Consider the following 19,653-nt stretch of genomic DNA (forward strand, 5'->3'; position numbering starts at 1 on the left):
GAAACAAAAATTTTGAGGTGTAGACCAGGGTTTACTTAAAGAAATGGAAGCAGAAAGAGCAATAAAATGTAGTGTTTTACTTATCACTGTCTATACTGATTATATATCTTAGAAATCTACCTGATAACTGCAAAAAGTGACTGTTATTTCTGCATTCCAGGTTTCCCAAATGCTTTTACTGGACAGAGAAGTCATGGATTCAGGACTGAGCATATATTACATAATCATAACTATCTTAAAATTATCTTTTGTGATAGAATATCAATATTCTATATAAGATGCTGTGATTTTTATTATATTTTCTTTCCTTCATATGGAGGAACTTGGTATGATTCCAACCTATAATTTTTTTGCCTTTCAGAGTCAATAATTTATATCTCTGATCTTTTCAACTATTACTGAACAAATTATAACCTAAATGCTGAACTTATTTCATAGGAGTCATTAAGGCTATGGTCCATGGTGAGGGAAGGTTTGGATTACAGTTTAAATTTTGTATTTCTTGATTATGCTGCCAAGTATGCATTACTGTGGGAATTGGTTCATTTTCTAAGAGTGAACAACCATTAAGCTTTGTCTCTACCCTTAACTAATTCTACAAGCAATCCTAGACTTTTACTCCTGGATACTTTATTCTTACAGATTATAACTTCCTAGAAATTTCGTTCTCTATAAGATCATTACAGAGGCTTATTGGCATAAAACATTGACCTTCCCAGAGGATTTAACAATATTTTCCTTCTGTTTTTTTTTTTTTTTTTTTTTTAATTCCTCTTAAAATGCGGTTAGGGAGGGGAAAAGTTAAGCAAAGAAACTGAGGAAGGTTGTCTTATCCCTGTTTTTTTTATGTTTTCTTGTTTTTTGTTTGTTTGTTTTTTTTTGTTTGTTTTTTCCCTACTTAAATTGAAAGCCATTTGAGGATAGGGCTTTGCTCTTACACAGCTTTTAATGCCTCCTTCCTGCTCCCCCTCAAACTAACTGGTAAAAATATTTCCTCAATCCATCTAGAAGAGTTGACAAGCATAATTTGTAGCCTTTTGAGGAAAGTTAAACATTTCTTCCATGGCACTCTAATAAGAATACAAAGTATCTTTCATCAGCTGTAGTTGGCTCTTAAAGGAGAAGGTATCTGTGAACATCTCTTCGTATGTACTCAAGGAGAGTATTTACTAAGAGGTTTTGGTAGGTAAGAAATCATTTTGCAAGCATCCGTTTTGCAATGTTGATAGATACTTGAATATTGATGGTTGATAGATATTTGAATATTGATAGTTATTTACTTGATAGAATTCTGTACTTAAAGAATAATGTACGGAGACATAATTAAGAGACAGATCCTATTCTTGGATGGGAAGATTTAGTATTGTTATGAGATCAGTTCTCCCTAAATTGATCTAAAAATGTGTGGTCACAATAAAAATATCAACAGTACTTCAAAAATCTTGGCACACTTATTCCATACCTTTATTTATTTATTTATTTTTTTAAGATTTTATTTATTTGCGAGAGAGAGAATGAGAGACAGAGAGCATGAGAGGAAGGAGGGTCAGAGGGAGAAGCAGACTCCCCGCCGAGCAGGGAGCCCGATGCGGGACTCAATCCCGGGACTCCAGGATCATGACCTGAGCCGAAGGCAGTCGCTTAACCAACTGAGCCACCCAGGCGCCCCTCCATACCTTTAAAAAAAGGATTTACTTATTTATTTGAGAGAGAAGGGGGAGGGGCAGAGGGAGAGAGAGAGAATCTCAAGCAGAATCCCCGCTGAGCATGGAGCCCAACAAGGGGCTCGATCTCAGGACCCTGAGGTCCTGACCTGAGCTGAAATCAAGAGGGACACTCAACTGAGTAAGCCACCCAGGTGCCCCTCCATACTTTTTAATGGAAAAATAAATACATAAGAATAGTCCTGAAAATTCTAAAAAAGGAGAGGAATGAGAAGCAGAGGTCTGCCAGGCATCATATACATTATAAAACTTCATTAATTAAAAGTTTGCTATAGTGATTGCTTCTTGGCCTTTTGGCTAAGATCAAGTGTAAAAGTTTGCTATAGTGTATAAATAGTGTATAAAATAATTAAAAGTTTGGCACAGTGTATAAATAAATAGTGTAGAATTAATTAAGTTTGCCACAGACCAAAGAAAGAGACACAAGAATCCAGAAATAAATCCCAAAAGAATTTTTGCATATGATATAGTATGATCTTTATGGTTTTTATATATGATAAAATGACCTTTCAAATCATTGGGGGAAAATGGTGTTGAGTTATATATATATAAAAAATTAAAGTCAATTCAGTGAAAGAAAAAAAGCTTGATTCCTGCCTTATTCCTTATACCAAAATAAATCACTGTTATTAGTTTGTCGGAATGTGAAGGTAATTCTTGCTAAAGCTTTTGATAGTTAAATAAACTGACAGAATAGTCAGCATAGTTATATATTGACACCTGTATATCTTTTCATTTTTAGCTTTATATATTGCTAAATCTCATCTAAAAACAATAAATTGGATGGGGTTTATGTGGTTGTTGGAAAGACAGCACCTAAATTTGGCAGAAAGTGCTTCATAAATGAAAGTTGGTGAAAAACCTTCATGTTTTGGTTGGAGGTTTATGGAATGTTACTTTTAGTAAAAGTGAGGAAGGTTTGATTATATTGATTGAGTTTTAGGTATTCTGCTATATTTTAACATTTAGCATTTTTAATTTTAGTACAGTTAAGCACTAAATATTAAGGATTTAAAATATTTACCATAATTAAAGTGTTATTCTGTTATATTGAGGTTCCAAGTATTCCCTGTTAGTATACCTTTATAATTTTATAGTGCAAGTCACTAGATTATATATAACAGAAATTCATACTGTACTAATTTTTCAAATAGTATCAGTTTCATTCAGAAAAGAACAACTGGGATGATTTGATGAAATAAGGGAGAGTTTTTAGTATATTTTAGAACTGATTGTATATTTGAACTTACTAATTTTCCATACTAATTCTGTGTTCAGCTATAAGAATCGTCTTGTTTTTTTTTTGTTTTGTATTTTTTTTCACGATTTTATTTATTTATTTGACAGAGAGAGAACACAAGCAGGGTGAGCTGCAGAGGGAGAGGGAGAAGCAGGCTCTCCACTGAGCAGGGATCCCAACGTGGGGCTGGATCCCAGGACCCTGGGATCATGACCTGAGCCGAAGGCAGACATCCACCCAACTGAGTCACCCAGGTGCCCCCATCTTGTTTCTAATAAGTTTTTCAGTTGATTTTTTTGAGTTTACAAGTATTGGGGCACCTGGGTGGCTCAGTCAGTTAAGTGTCTGCCTTCGGCTCAGGTTATGATCTCAGGGTCCTGGGATCAAGTCTCGTGTTGGCTCCCTCCTCAGCAGGGAGTCTGCTTCTCCCTCTCCCTCTGCTCCTCTTTCACTATTGCTCTCTCAAATAAATAAATAAAAAATCTAAAAAAAAAAGTTTATGAGTGTTCAGACATTTGTGAACAGCAATAATTTTACCATCTTTCATATTTTTTGTCTGATTTTTTTTTTCTTTTGGCTAATTATGTTGGCTAATACCTTCAGGACAATGTTAAGTAATAGAGAAAATAGTGAATATTCTGGACTTGTTCCATGGGAATGCTTCTAATGTTTCCCCATTGGACATTATTTTGACTTTTGGATTGAAACATTTTATCATGTTAAGGAATTTTCTATCCACATTTAGTTTTCTTTTAAATCAAGAAAGATTGTTGAATTTTGTTAAATGCTATTTCATTATCTATGGAAATAGCCGTTTGATTTTTTCATCTTATATCCCTTAATATGATAGATTATATTAAATATTGAATTCAAAGATTGAAATCGTGAATTCCAGGAAAATATCTACTTTCATAATTGTAATCATTTTTTATAAACATTAAAGTTTTTATTTTTTAATGCTCTAGGATAGTTTAAATAGAACTGGCATCTGTGCTTTATAAGTTTGGTAGTATTCTGAGTTTGGGGCTTTTTATGGAGGGTAGCTCTTAACTTTTTAAATTCAGTAGTAGTTAATCTTTTTGGTTCTCTGCCTCTTCCAAGGTTAGTTTTGTTAATTATATAGATGTAATTACTCATTCTACAGTTTTAAAGATTTATTTATTTTTTGCAAGAGAGAGAGAGAGCAGGAGGGACAGAGGGAGAATCTGAAGTAGACTCCACAGTGAGCCTGAAGCCTGATGCAGGGCTCATCCCACAATCCTGAGATCATGAGTCTAAGATCACGACTGGAGCAGAAACCAAGAGTTGGATGGTCAACTGACTGCACCATCCAGGCGCCCACTCATTCTACAGTTTTAAAATATATTTCTGTAGAGTGTTTTAATAGTAGTAGTCATCACTGTCTCTTACTGATTTAAAAAATTTTTTGTATGGGGCACCTGGGTGGCTCAGTTGGTTAGGCTTCGGACTCTTGATCTCAGCTCAGGTCTTGATCTCAGGGTCATGGGTTCAAGCCCCGCATTGGTCTCTGTGCTGGGTGCTGGGTGTGGAGCCTACTTAAAAAAAAAAAGTTAAAAAAATTTTTTTGTATCTATGATTATTGCTTCCTTATTGTTTCTTATTTTGTATTGTTTCTTATATTGTTTCTTATTTCTTATTTTGTATATTTGTACATTTTCTCTTTTGTGATTGTTTTTATTAGTTGTTTATGTATCTTTTTTCTCTCAAAGAACCAGCTTTTAAAAAATTACTTTTTATTCTTTTTTTCCTCTTAGGCTTATTTTATTCCTGTAACTTAAATTGGGTACTTAATACATTTATTTTCATTCTTTCTTATTTATTAATACAGTAAATACACTATACGTGTATTTGAGGTCATGATATTTTTTGACCACTGCTTAATTTTATTCCTCGTGTTTTGATATGTAGTGATTTGCTTTGGTTATTTTCTAGATATCATGAATTTTTTTTAAATTTAGTGTTGTAATTTAAGCATTTTTCCCAGGTGACAAATGTGTATTTGTATATTTGGTCTCTGGTTTAGTTACTGTTTCTAGTTTTACTGTATTGCTTTCAAAGCATATTGTTTAATATTTCTACTTCTTTGAATTTATTGAGATTTTTTTTTGGTCGTATGCTATTTGGTCAATGGTTGCCTTTCACAAACACTTGAAGATGTATTTTTTTTTTTCAGGTGCATAGAGTTTAATAATATCAGTGAAAACTATCTTCTTATGTTGTATAGTTCTTCTGTATTCTAGTAATATATTTCAACTTCTCGCTGTTTAGTTTTGCTTTATGAATGTTCCTTTAAAAGAAACCTTTTTTTTTTTTGAAATAATTACAGATTCACATGAAGTTGCAAAAAAACACAAAAAAATGTACAAGCAGGTCCCATGCATCCTTCACCCAGCCTTCCCCAGTGGTAACATCTTGCATGAGTATAGTAAAATATCACAACCAGGAAACTGATGTTGGTTCAACTCATAGAGTCTATCAGATTTTACCAGTTTTACATGCACTTTTATGTGTGTGTTTTATATTTCTATGTAATTTTATCACATCTGTAGCTTCATGTCACTACCCCACAATTCAGATTCAGAACTGTTCTAAAACCACAGGACTTGGATTGCTTGCCAGGCTCAGTTGGTGGAGCATGTGGCTCTTGATCCTCAGGGTCATGAGTTCAAGCCACACTTGGGTGTTGAGATTAAATAAATAAATAAATAAATACATACATACATACATACATACATACATACATGCATACCACAGGGCTCCTTTTTGCCATTCCTTTGTAGTTATACCAACCCTCCTCACCTGCCCCATTCTTAACCCTTCCACCCACTAATCTGTTTTATATCTCTGTAACTTTGTTATTTCAAGAATTATAAAATGAGGTCACCTAGTTTATAATCTTTTGAAACTGGCTTTTTTCATTTGGCATATTCTTGAGATCCATTCAAGATGTTAAGTGTATTAATAGTTTCTTTTTATTGTTGAGTAGTATTCCATGGTAATGATGTACCACAGTTGTTTAACTATACACTTGTTGAAGGACATTTGGATAGTTGCCAGTTTTTGGCTATTACGAATAAGGCTTCTGTGAACATTTTTATATAGGCATTGTCTGAACATAAGTTTTCATTTCTCTGGGGCATATACTCAAGAATGTAATTTCTGAGGCATATGGTAGGTACATGTTTAGTTTTTAAAGAAACTGCTAAACTTTTTTTTAGAGTAGATGTACCATTTTACATTTCCACTGGTTGCATATAAATGATCTCTTTTCTCTACATCCTTGTCAGCATTTGGTATTTCACTATTTCCTATTTTGATCATTTTGATAGGTGTGTAGTGATATTTCATTGTGGTTTTAATTTACATTTCCCTAAGGGCTAATGATGTTGAAACTCTTTTCATGTATTTATTTGCTATTTATATCTCCTCTTCTGTTCATGTCTGTTCATGTCTTCTAATTTTCTAATTGGGTTAATGGTCTTTTTGCTGTTGAGTTTTGAGAGTTCTTTATATATTGTAGATACAAGTTATTTGTTGGGTATATGGTTTGCAAATATTTTTTTACCAGTCTATAGTTTGTCTTTTTATTCTCTTAATAGGACTTTTGCAGAGCAAAATTTATTAATTTTTCCTTTTATGGATGTGCTTTTGTTGTCAAGAACTCTTCCCTAACTATAGGTTCTGAAGATTTTCTTCTTTGTTTTTTTTCTATGCATTTTTTCTTCTAACATTTTACATTTAAATTCATAAGCCATTTTGAGTTAATTTTTATGTAAGGTGTGAGGTTCATGTTGAGATTCTTTTATTTTTTTCTTTCTTTCATTTTGCCCATGGGTGCTGAGTTGCCCAGCACCATTTGTTGGAAAGGAACTGCATCATTTTTTAACTCTATGAAATCACTTTCTTTTTCTAGTTTAAAGCTTTCTTGGCGGGGGTGGCGGGGAGGTTCTTGAATTCAGCTTTGTGGGGTATTAAGATACAACCCTTGTTTTGTTAGTATTTGCCTAATATACTTTTGCCTATGGTTTTATTTTCTTCAACTTGCAAAAACTCTTAGTTTTAGGTGTTAGTTTATATTATAGGGTTGGGTTTTATTTTTATGATCTAGTCTGAAAGTCTTTTGCTCTGGTGAGTTCAGCTCATTTACATTTATTGAGAGGAAAGATGTTGGTCTAGGTTTCGGAACATAATTTTGCATTTTTCCTTTTTTTTTTAAAAACTTAAAAATAAATCTCTATGTGGTATGTTTACCTTACTTTTGCCCAGTTATTTGTAGGAGGTTTGTGTGAGTATGGGCGCATGTCTTTCCACATTCCAGGCTATCTAGAATTTTCATTATGATCCAGGATTTAATGTGCTAGTTTGTTCAGCTTTTATCTTTCCCCAGCCAATAGGGTTAGGCAACTGTGTATTTTTTCCTAATACAAAACCTCTTTTCTCTCCTGCTGCCATAGAAACAATGTTCTTTGTAAACATGGTGTTTCTGAATGGTTTCTCTTTAAGTTCTGTCTTTTCTGTTTTGTTGTTGGAACCAAACTGAGGAGTTTCTGCCTATAGCACGTGTGTCTTATTCTTGTTATAAATATGGGCTTTAGGCCTTACACTTTGAGAAGTTTGTCTTGCTACCTCTTTGTGAGATAAGCAGTTTTCCTTTTCTGCTTGCACTCTTGATCTCCATGATCTCCATTACTTTTGGGAGACTGTCCACATATTTTGAGAGTTGGGTTTTAGCTATATCTTATTTTACCAGGACAGGAATTTGTTTTTGTTTTTGATCTCCTTGTTGTTTAGAGTATTTCCTTTTTTTTTTTTTTTTCCAAATCTATTTATTTGAGAGAGAGAGAAAGAGAGAGCGAGCAAGAGAGCACAAGCCATGGGATGGGGGGAGAGGCAGAGGGAGAAGCAGACTCCGTTCTGAGCCAGGAGCCATATTCGGGGCCCGATCCCAGGATCATGACCTGAGCCCAAGGCAGACGCTTAACCAACTGAGCCATCCAGGTGCCCCTGTTTAGAGTATTTCTAAGAAGAGAAGAGGGAAATGGAAATTATGCCACTGTTGTCAAAGTAGGACTCAGTAATAGTGTCTTTAATAGCATCACAAAACATGTTGCTCTATTTTCATAAATTATATTTAATTATTAAGAAAGCAAAAACCTTTATTGGAATAACTAGAGCATAGATTTCTGAAGTACCTTTTTTCCCCTAAACTTTGTTTTAAAAATACAAAAGAATTTCATTTAATTTAGCCTTAAAGATTAACATACTATATATGTTCTGCTGTTCAAGTCTTGAAGGAAATGTGTATTGTTTGATAGCTCATTTTCTCCAGCAGTAGTTCTGATAAAAACCAAAAGGAGAACTTCTTGTCTGCAAAGGAGATTACTGTGTTTTATTTTGAAGTAAGGGAGTATATTTCAAATCTTGTAGTTTTTACACTTTGAAAATTATGTATGCTTTTGAAAAATATCTAAGAAAATTTAATGATTTCCTACGGAATTCTAGTCACTATCTCTACAGTTCCTTCCAGTGTTCTCTGTTTTCCTGTACTTTTTTCTTTTTTTCTAAATCATCTCTCTGCTGCCACTATTTCAGCGGGTTTGTAGTGGAGAAACAGTATGAGTTTCCTGTTGTAGGATCCTTGAGGGTTATGAGCAGTATGTCTAACCTCTCCTCTCCCTTCCCTTGATAAGGACGATGCTCAGTGTCTTTTATTGCTTAGGTAGTTGTCTGAGTCATAAAAATGAATCACCACAACATAAAAAACATGTTTTGGTTATCTATTGCTATAATAAGTTGCCCCAGAACTTAGTAGCTTAAAACAACAAATGTTTATTATCTCTCACAGTTTCTGAGGGGCAGGAAGGAATGTGGGAGCAGTTTAGTTGGGTGGTTCTAGCTCAGGGTCTTTATTCATATATAAATTGCAGTTAAGCTGTTGGCTGGAGCTACAGTTACCTCAAGGCTTAACTAAAGATGGAGAATTTACTTCTAAGCTCACACATGTAGTTTGCAGGCCTCATCTCTTCACTGGCTCTTTGCCAGAGACCTCTGTTTTTTGCCACGTGGGCCTTCCCATAGAGTTCCCTGAATGTCCTCATGTCATACTAGCTGGCTTCTCTTAGAAGAGAAGAGAGAGGGAAAGATGGTGAGTGGAAGAGGAGAACTAACGTGGAAGCTGCAGTCCTTTATAACCTAATCTTGAAGTTACATACTATTACTTCTGCCATATTCTATTGGTTACACAGGCCAGCACTGGTAAGAGAGGACTACACAAGGTGTAAATACCAGGAGACAGGGTTCACTGGTGACTACCTTGCAAGTGAACTCCCAAGAATAGCAATGATGTATTTTAGAGTAAAGAAATAACATAAATTCAGATACAATGTTCTTCTTTTCTTTTCTTTTCCTTTCTTTTCTTTTCTTTACCTTCTTTCTTTCTTTTTTTGAGAGAGAGAGTGCACACCTGCGGAGGAGTGGGGGCTGGAGGGGCGGAGGGAGAGAGAATCTTTTTAAAAAAAATTTTTAAAATTCTTTATTTAAATTCAATTTAGTTAGCATATAGTATATTTTACTAGTTTCAAGGGTAGAATTTAGTGATTCATCAGTTGCATATAATAGCCATTGCTGTTTACATCAAGTGCCCTCCTTAATGCCTATCACCTAGTTACCCCCCCCCACCTACCTCCCCTCCATCAACCCTCAGTTTGTTTCCTAGAGTTGAGAGTCTCTTACGGTTTGCCTCCCTCTTTGTTTTCATCTTATTTTCTCTTCCCTTCTTCTATGTTCATCTGTTTTGTTTCTTAAATTCTATGTATGAGTGAAATCATGGTATTTGTCTTTCTCTGACTGATTTATTTCTTTTAGCATAATACCTTCCAGTTCCATTCACATCATTGCAAATGGCAAGATTTCATTCTTTTTGATGGCTGAGGAATATTCCATTGTGTATTTATACCACATCTTCTCTGTCCATTCATGTGTCGATGGACATCTGGGCTCTTTCCATAGTTTGGCTATTGTGGACATTGCAGCTGCAGCTATAAACATTGGGGTGCATGTGCCCCTTCAGATCACTATTTTTGTATCCTTTGGATAAATACCTAGTAGTGCAATTGCTGGGTGGCAGGGGTAGTTCTATTTTTAACTTTTTGAGAAACCTCCATACTGTTTTCCAGAGTGGCTGCACCAGTTTGCATTCCCACCAACAGTGTAAGAGGGTTCCCCTTTCTCTGTATCCTTGCCAACATCTGTCATTTCCTGAGTTGTTAACTTTAGCCATTCTAACCAGTGTCAGGTGGTAGCTCATTGTGATTTTGACTTGTATGTCCTTGATGCTGTGTGATGTGGGGCATTTTTTCATGTGTCTGTTAGTCATTTGTATGTCTTCTTTGAAGAAATGTCTGTTCATGTCTTCTGCCCATTTCTTGACTGGGTTTTTTGTTCATTGGGTGTTGAGTTGGATAAGTTCTTTATATATTTTGGATACCAGCCCTTTATCTGATAAGACGTTCGCAAATATCTTCTCCCATTCTGTTGGTTGTCTTTTGGTTTTGTCGACTATTTCCTTTGCTGTGCAAAAGCTTTTTATCTTGATGAAGTCCCAGTAGTTCATTTTTGCTTTTGTTTCCCTTGGCTTTGGAGACGTGTCTAGCAAGAAGTTGCTGCAGCCGAGGTCACAGAGGTTGCTGCCTGTGGTCTCCTCTAGGATTTTGATGGATTCTTGTCTCACATTTAGGTCTTTCATCCATTTTGAGTTTATTTTTGTGTATGGTGTAAGAAAGTGGTCCAGTTTCATTCTTCTACATGTGGCTATCCAGTTTTCCCAGCACCATTTGTTGAAGAGACTGTGTTTTTTCCATTGGACATTCTTTCCTCCTTTGTCGAAGATTAGTTGACCATAGAGTTGAGGGCCCATTTCTGGGTTCTCTATTCTGTTCCATTGATCTATGTATCTGTTTTTGTGCCAGTACCATACTGTCTTGATTGCAGCTTTGTAATAGAGCTTAAGTCTGGCTTTGTGATGCCACCAGCTTTGGTTTTCTCTTTCAGCATTCCTTTGGCTATTCGGGATCTTTTCTGGTTCCATACAAATTTTAGAATTATTTGTTCCAGCTCTGTGAAAAATGTCAGTGGTATTTTGATAGGGATTGCTTTGAATGTGTAGATTGCTTTGGGTAGCATAGACATTTTAACAATATTTGTTCTTCCAATCCATGAGCATGGAATATTTTTCCATTTCTTTGTGTTCTCAATTTCTTTCATAAGTATTCTATAGTTTTCAGAGCACAGATCCTTTACCTATTTGGTTAGGTTTATTTCTAGGTATCTTTTTGGTATAATTGTAAATGTACCAAATTTACAATGTATCGAATGTAAAATGTAAAATTCCTTGATTTCTCTTTCTTCTGCTTCATTGTTAGTGTATAGAAATGCAGCTGACTTCTGTGAATTGATTTTATATCCTGCGACTTTGCTGAATTCCTGTATCAGTTCAAGCAATTTTTGGGTGGAGTCTTTTGGGTTTTCCACGTAGAGTATCATGTCATCTGCGAAGAGTGAAAGTTTTGACTGCTTTCCCTATTTGGATGCCTTTTATTTCTTTTCGTTGTCTGATTGTTGAGGCTAGGACTTCCAGTACTATGTTAAACAACAGTGGTGAGAGTTGACATCTCTGTTGTATTCCTAACCTCAGGGGAAAAGCCCTCAGTTTTTCCCTGTTGAGGACGATATTCGCTGTGGGTCTTTTGTATATGGCTTTTATGATATTGAGGTATGTTCCCTCCATCTCTACATGGCAGAGAGTTTTTTTTTTTTATCAAGAAAAGATGCTGTATTTTGTCAAATGCTTTTTCTGCATCTATTGAGAGGATCATATGATTCTTGTCCTTTTATTAATGTAGTGTGTCACATTGATTGACTTGAGGATGTTGAACCACCCCTGCAGCCCAGGAATAAATCCCACTTGATCATGGTGTATAATCCTTTCAACGTACTGTTGGATCCTCTTAGCTTGTATCTTGGTGAGAATTTTTGCATCCATGTTCATCAGGGATATTGGTCTGTAATTCTCCTTTTTAGTGGGGTCTTTGGTTTTGGGATTAAGGTAATGTTGGCCTCATAGAGTTTGGAAGTTGTCCTTCCATTTCTATTTTCTGGAACAGTTTCAGAAGAATAGGTATTAATTCTTCTTTAAATGTTTGGTAGAATTCCCCTGGGAAGCCATCGGCCCTGGACTCTTGTTTGTTGGGAAATTTTTTTTTACTAATTCAATTTCTTTGCTGGTTATGGGTCTTTTCAGGTTTTCTATTTTTTCTTGTCTCAGTTTTGGTGGTTTATATGTTTCTAGGAATTTATCCATTTATTCCAGATTGCCTAATTTGTTGGCATATAATTGCTCATAATATTCTCTAACAATTGTTTGTATTTCTTCAGTGTTGATTGTGATCTCTCCTCTTTCATTTATGATTTTATTTATTTGGGTCCTTTCTCTTTTCTTTTTGATAAGTCTGGCTAGGGGCTTATCGATCTTATTAATTCTTCCAAAGAACCAGCTCCTAGTTTCACTGATCTGTTCTAGTGTTTTGTTTTTTTATTTCTATATCATTGATTTCTACTCTAATCTTTATTATTTCTATTCTCCTGCTGGATTTAGGCCTTATTTGCTGTTCTTTTTCCAGTTCCTTTAGGTGTACGGTTAGGTTGTGTATTTGAGACTTTTCTTGTTTCTTGAGGAAAGCCTGTATACTTCCCTCTTAGGACTGCCTTTGCTGCATCCCAAAGGTTTTGAACTGTTGTGTTTCATTTTCATTTGTTTCCATGAATTTTTAAAATTCTTCTTTAATTTACTGGTTGACCCAATCATTCTTCAGTAGGATATTATTTAACCTCCATGTATTTATGTTCCTTCCCAATTTTTTCTTGTGGTTCAAGTTTTATAGCACTGTGGTCTGAAAATATGCATGATATGATCTCAGTCTTTTTGTACAGGTTGAGACCTGATTTGTGACCCAGTGTGTGATCTATTTTGGATAATGTTTCCTGTGCACTTGAGAAGCATGTGTATTCTGCTGCTTTAGGATGAAATGCTCTGAATTTATCTGTGAAGTCCATCAGGTCCAGTGTGTCATTCAAAGCCCTTGTTTCCTTGTTGATCTTCTGCTTAGATGATCTGTCCATTGCTGTGAGTGGGGAGTTCAAGTCCCCTACTATTATTGTATTGTTATCAATGAGCTTAATTTTATTTTTAATTGGTTTATATATTTAGCTGCTTCCAAGTTAGGGGCATAAATATTAATAATTGTTAGATCTTCTTGTTGGATAGCCCCTTTTATTATGATATAATAAATATAATCATCTCTTATTAAAGTCTTTGGTTTAAAATATAGTTTGTGTGATACAAGGATGGCTACTCCAGCTTTCTTTTGATGTCCATTAGCATGATAAATGGTTCTCTACCCTCTCACTTTCAATCTGGAAGTGTCTGGGTCTAAAATAAGTCTCTTGTAAGCAGTATATTGATGGGTCTTGTTTTTTAATCCATTCTGATACCCTGTGTCTTTTGATTGGAGCATTGAGTCCATTTACATTCAGAGTAATTATTGAAGGATATGAATTTAGTGCCATTGTATTACCTGTAAAATCGCCATTCTTATGGATTGTCTCTGTTCCTTTCTGGTCTTTGTTACTTTTGGGCTCTCTCTCCGCTCAAAGGACCCCCTTTAATATTTCTTGCAGGGCTGGTTTAGTGTTCACAAATTCCTTTAGTTGTTGTTTGTCCCAGAAACTCTTTATCGGAGAGAGAGAATCTTAAGCAGCTTCCACACCCAGCGCAGAGCTGACCCAGGGCTTGATCATTGGATGGCCCTGAAATCATAACCTGAGCCGAAATCAAGAGTTGGACGCTTAACCAACTGAGCCACCCAGGCACCCTTACAATGTATTGCTTTTATAAAATTATGAATAATGTTTGTATGCGTTCTGCCATGTTCTTTGGAGAAAGAGGTATTTTGCTATATTTACATTGAATTTAAGAGATTATCTTGACAAATTTGTGATTAGGATCATTCTTTGACTTACTTTTAATATCATTTGATGTTTTACTGATGTAAGGCCCAAAGAATTCTCCTCATAAAAATCTTTGAAAGATGGTGTTTAGCTCAGTTTACTTATCAAGTACTTACTTGAAGGTAAGCTTTTTTTCTTCTAGATAGCTTATTTTATTTAGTAGAGAAGATCCTTCAAATGTTAAATAATAGGGAAGTAGTAATAACTTATATTTGTACAATGTGCTGGATTTGGGGTAAAATGTGATTTTCCCTCAGTGCATGGGAATAGACAGATTTTTGGAGTTGATGCTTACTTAGTAAGAAGGGATTCTATAATTTGTTTTTTTTGGGGGGGCGGGTTTCATAGACTCCTTACAGAGTGATGAACACAGTGGTCTCTCCAGAGAAATACACTTACGCACACAAAGGCAATTTCATAATTCTGGGGGACCCTCAGAAGGTCTGTGGATTTTAGATTGAGAACTCTTTTGAAAGCAGATATAGACCTCTGATGTCTCTGAAAGAAAGAGTACTTCCTGGTTTTCAAAATATAAAGGAAAGCACTGTACTGAACTCTAACTGGAAGTGTATATTTGTTTTCATTTTATATGGCTTCTAATTCACTTATCCTAATGATGGTTTTTGTTTCTCAATTTTGCTTCCTCTGTAGCATCTGGAGCATAAGAACAGTGCTTATTTTCTTCTTTTCCAAGAGAACAGAAAGAAATAGTAAGTTTAATTTCTAAGTTTTTATAAATACATTTTAAAAAACACCTTCTTATAGTGCATTGGTTTGTAACTGAATGGCAGGTTGTGAAATGGTGTATTGAAATGACAATCTTGTAAATATTGATGGGTTGTTTACTATCAAGCATTTTGAATAATCAAGAGGATTCTCTTTTTCATTTGTGTTATTTTTGTCTTGTTCATTTAGACTTTTTTTACACAAAATAATTCATTTCATTAATTCATCTCTTAAATTGAAAGTATTTGTTAATCTTTATACAAAACCTACATTATTATAGAGTAGAATATAGTTAGACATCTTTTGATTTGTTCTATTAATTGTACTGTTCTCTTTAACCTCACAGCTCCTAGGCTTTTGTTTTTATGGAAATATGCAAATTATGATAATACTTCCTTCTGTATTCTGTGTATCTATAGATTTTAAAGTTTTTCAGGTCTTAAAAGTATGAGTTATAATTAAATAAAGATATAAATTTCATTTAAATGAACTTTATTGTGACTTCTTTCTTGTTTTAACTTTTCATTGTGGAAAATTTCACATACAAAATTACATATACAAGAGTAGGGTGAATAGTATAATAAGTCCTCATATACCTATCACACAACGTAAACAATCATCAACTCATTGTTAGTCTTTTTTAATTTTTAACCCCACCTACTTATCTACCTACTGTATTATTTTGAAGTATATCCCAGTTATATCTATCCATGACAGGCTTTTTAAAAAAATACATTATACAATACATTATCATTAATGTAATGCAATACATTATCATATCTGAAAAAGAATTCTTAATATCATAAAATATTAAATATATTTTGTTTGATTCAAGATCCAAATAAGGTTCATACAGATATATGACTTTCAAACTTCCCCCCTGAGTTATGACTTCTCTTCAACCTGGCTTAGGCTCACTGGGCTAGCCCAATGACCATTCCTTGCAGATACCCTTGATTCCTTTGCCCCTCTTTTTCATCCTACTTGTCTGGCAAAAACTGTACCTTCTTTAAATATAATTATATGCTTAATCTATGACTGGCAAAACTCTATCCTGGTTAAAAACTTTTATAAGCTTAATCTATCTCTGCATCAGAAAAGCTAAATTTATTAGAGGAAAATCATACAGCATAGTCACCAGACTTATTTTATTTTTTATTTTTTTAAAAGATTATTTTTTGTTTATTTGAGAGAGAGAGCATGAGTTGGGGGGGGTGGAGGAGCAGAGGGAGAGGGAGAAGCAGACTCCCTGCTGAGCAGGGAACCTGATGTGGGGCTGGATTCCAGGATCATGACCTGAGCCAAAGGCAGATGCTTAACTGACTGAGCCACCAGGTGCCCCTGACCAGACTTATTTTAAATCTATTATTGTAAATACATGTACTGCTGCACAGTCCTATTTCATAGTTCCCTAGAAAATTTACTTTTTTCTCTTTGAGAGTATTTTTTGAGATTGTATTTCTCTTCAAATAAAATACCTGCCTTCCTGCAAATAAACAAAAACCAAACCAAAATAAAACCAATCAACCAACCAACCAAGTAAAAATTCAAAATACACAGACAAGCAAAATCGCACAAAAATCTACCTGGTTACTCTCATGTGATAGTCTTACTTTATGGAGAAAAAAGATATAAACAGATGAGAGCTACCTCCACCACCAAATATATCAAGTTAGCTCCATCTGTTACTCAGTATGTTGTCATCCTTCAATGGTAGTCTGGAAGACTGACCTTGATTCCGTCTATGGCTAAGCCCTCCATTTATACTTTGGATTCTGGATATTCTGTCCATCTCAAGAACTTTGTTCTTGCAGTTATCTCTTCCTGCAGTTATCCTCTTTTGTATTAACTATTTCTATTGGACTGTCTCTATTGGTGTATAATCTCGCTTCCATATAATGAGCTCGGGGGGAGAAACCCTATCCTGACTTCATATTCCCTTTAATCTACCATGCATTTCTCTCTCCCCTTCAAAGTCCAATCAGCTCTACCTCCACAGTTATTTCAGATCTGAACTTCCAACCCTCTTTACTACAACTACTGTTCTAATTCAGGTGATCATCATCTCCTACTTGTACTAGGAGTGGCTTCCTAACTAGTCTATTTTTAAAGTATAAATGAATTGTGTCTTTTCTGCTTCAAATTCTCTAATGGCTTCCCATGGCAGCCAGAGTAAATCTGAATTCTTTTAGCCTACTTTCTGGCTTATGCCCATTCTCTAACTTCATCTCTCTCTACTCTTCTTTTTTCACTTTTGTTCCAGCCACACTGGCTGTCTTTTCGTCCTACAGATAAGTTTTAATTCTCTGAACCTCGGTTTCCTAATTTGTCAAGTGGAAACATGTATTATCATCATCATAAATATGAAATATTTGTTTAGGAAGGATTATTATGAGTATTAAGTGAAACTATATACCAAAGTATATAAAAATTGCGAAGTGTTAATATACATGTAGGCCGATGGTAGTGATTTTTCTGTTCCTTATTCTTTTTTATTTTTCTTGTCTTTTTAATTTTTCTTGTCTTATTTAATGGGGTAGTACTCAGTATAATAGTGAGTTGAAGTGGGAATAGCAGATTCCTTGTCTAGTTCCTGATTCTCAGTGGAAAAGCTTTTAATGTTTATCATTAAGTATGATGTTTGCTGTGGTTTTAAAAAATATTGATACTTACTATCATATTAAGGAAATTAAGCTTATGGTGTTGTTTCCAGTGATATTTGGTAATATGGTAGATGCTAGGAGGACAGGAAGAAGTTTAAAACAAATATGCTCTCTGACCTCATGGAATTAACAAAATAGTAGAAAATATAAGAGTGCTTGGATATAATATAATATATATAATATATATATTAATATCCTCTTTTGTATTATATAGGATATATAATATAAGAGTGCTTGGAAACACTTTTCTAAGGAAATTAAATGTATGAATATTTTAATTTACAAATAGGCACACCATGATATGGTTATTGTATCATGGAACTCTACATCAAAAACTAATGATGTAATGTATGGTGATTAACATAACATAATAAAATTAAAAAAAAATTAAGGGATTGCTTAAAAATTTATTTCAGGGATCCTTTTATTTAAAAAAATTTACTAATTCAATTGAATAGGTATTACATGTACATTTAAAATAGACTTCAGAAAAAATTATCTTACAGTCCTACATAAATTTTTTTTTTAGCATAAAGTCAGGTGTACTATATATGTTTAAGCCTGAAGCTATTCATTGTGTCCTTGGTTTTTGTTCTCTATTAGTTTTATTTCCTTTGTTTTATACCTTGGACCTAGTATAGATTAAGGGTTGGCAAACTATAGTCTGTGGGCCAAGTCCTGCCCACCACCTTGTATAGGTCATGATTTAAGAATGATTTTTAGGGGCGCCTGGGTGGCTCAGTTGGTTGAGCATCTGTCTTTGGCTCAAGGTCCTGGGATCGAGCCCCGCATCAGGCTCCCTCCTCCTCAGGGAGCCTGCTTCTCCCTTGGCTACTCCCCCTGCTTGTGCTCTCTTTCTCTCTGTCAAATAAATAAATAAATAAAATCTTAAAAAAAATTATTTTTACATTTTTAAATCATTGAAAAATTCAAAAGAATATTTTTTGATATTATATTTATTGAATTTGAAATTCATATTTCTGTTTTTATTGGAGCAAAACTCTGCCCATTCATTTAAATGTTGTCTGTAGCTGCTTTCATCCTACAGTGGCAGAGTTAAGTAGTTGTGACAAACTGTATGTAGTGCTCTCAACACTTCAGACTGTTGCAGGATGTACAACAAATCACAGTGACAAAATTATAACTTGACATTTCATGTGCCATATGTATTGTGACAATTTTAGTTTTTTTTTTTAATTACCAGTGCATATTCAACGTGTAAAAACAACAAAAGAAGAAAGGGTTGGACTTAGAATGTTGCATTTTTGGGCACCGTGGACTGTGGATTATTTTGTTATCAAAACACAAAGCATTGTATTTATTATTCAATGACATTATAGCTGTGCTAAAAGAATACAAATATACATTGACATTACCATACTAAGTACTCCTGACATTCCCAACTCACGGAAAAACAATGGTCAGAAAAATTAGAGCATTTAAAATGGAATATCTCATCGTAGCTGAATTTCTTCATAAAAATAAAAAGTGAAAATGGTGCTTCAACTAAGTAAGTTTGAGTGGCTTATTAGTGAAGCAGGGAAAGCCATTTATTTACTGATGGTGAATTAATTAAATTGTGTTTGATTGCAGCAGCTGAAAAAATGTGTTCAGAGAAGGTATACTTGCTTAATTAGTAAGTAGCCTTTTGGCAAGAACAATTGCTTGAAGAACTGAGAATATTGGAAGCAAGATAGTCAATTTAAAAACATGGCAAATGATTTCAAGTGATCTTCCTTGGCTCCGATACAGCTGAGTTGTAGTTTATTTGAGGAATCAATACTGACCTTGAAGTTATTGAATTAACTTCTATATAAAGTCTGTGTAAAACAACTCCAGGACAGAATATTTTCAAAGTTGAAAAAATGCCAATTCAGTCCAACCTGAAGTGGAATCTGCTAAGATGTATTATAAATATTGGTGGTAAAATATTTCCAAAGAAGATATACAGATGGCCAACAGACACTTGAAAAGATGCTCAACATGACCAATCATCAGGGAAGTACAAATCAAAACTACAATGAGATATCACCTGACACCTGTTAGGCTAAAATCAAAAAAGATAAGAAACAAGTTTTGGTGAGGATATGGGGAAAAAGGAACCCTTGTGCACTGTTGGTGGGAATGTAAATTGGTACAGCCACTGTGGAGAATAGTTTGGAGGTTTCTCAAAAAATTAAAAATAGAAATACCATATGATCCAATAATTCAACTA

General features: G+C 34.5%; 1 protein-coding gene across 2 annotated transcripts in view; it reads left to right on the forward strand.

Moving 5' to 3' along the window:
- LNPK (lunapark, ER junction formation factor) overlaps positions 1-19,653 on the forward strand; it is a 77,750-nt gene that overhangs the window by 14,065 nt on the left and 44,032 nt on the right. For both annotated transcript variants that reach the window (XM_032407638.1, XM_032407628.1), the window contains exon 5: positions 14,701-14,759. In XM_032407638.1, the coding sequence (XP_032263529.1) occupies positions 14,701-14,759 (59 nt within the window). The remainder of the gene's footprint in view (positions 1-14,700; positions 14,760-19,653) is intronic.

The sequence above is a fragment of the Phoca vitulina genome, unplaced genomic scaffold (genome assembly GCF_004348235.1).
Source record: "Phoca vitulina isolate PV1807 unplaced genomic scaffold, GSC_HSeal_1.0 scaffold1, whole genome shotgun sequence".
Taxonomy (NCBI): Eukaryota; Metazoa; Chordata; class Mammalia; order Carnivora; family Phocidae; genus Phoca; species Phoca vitulina.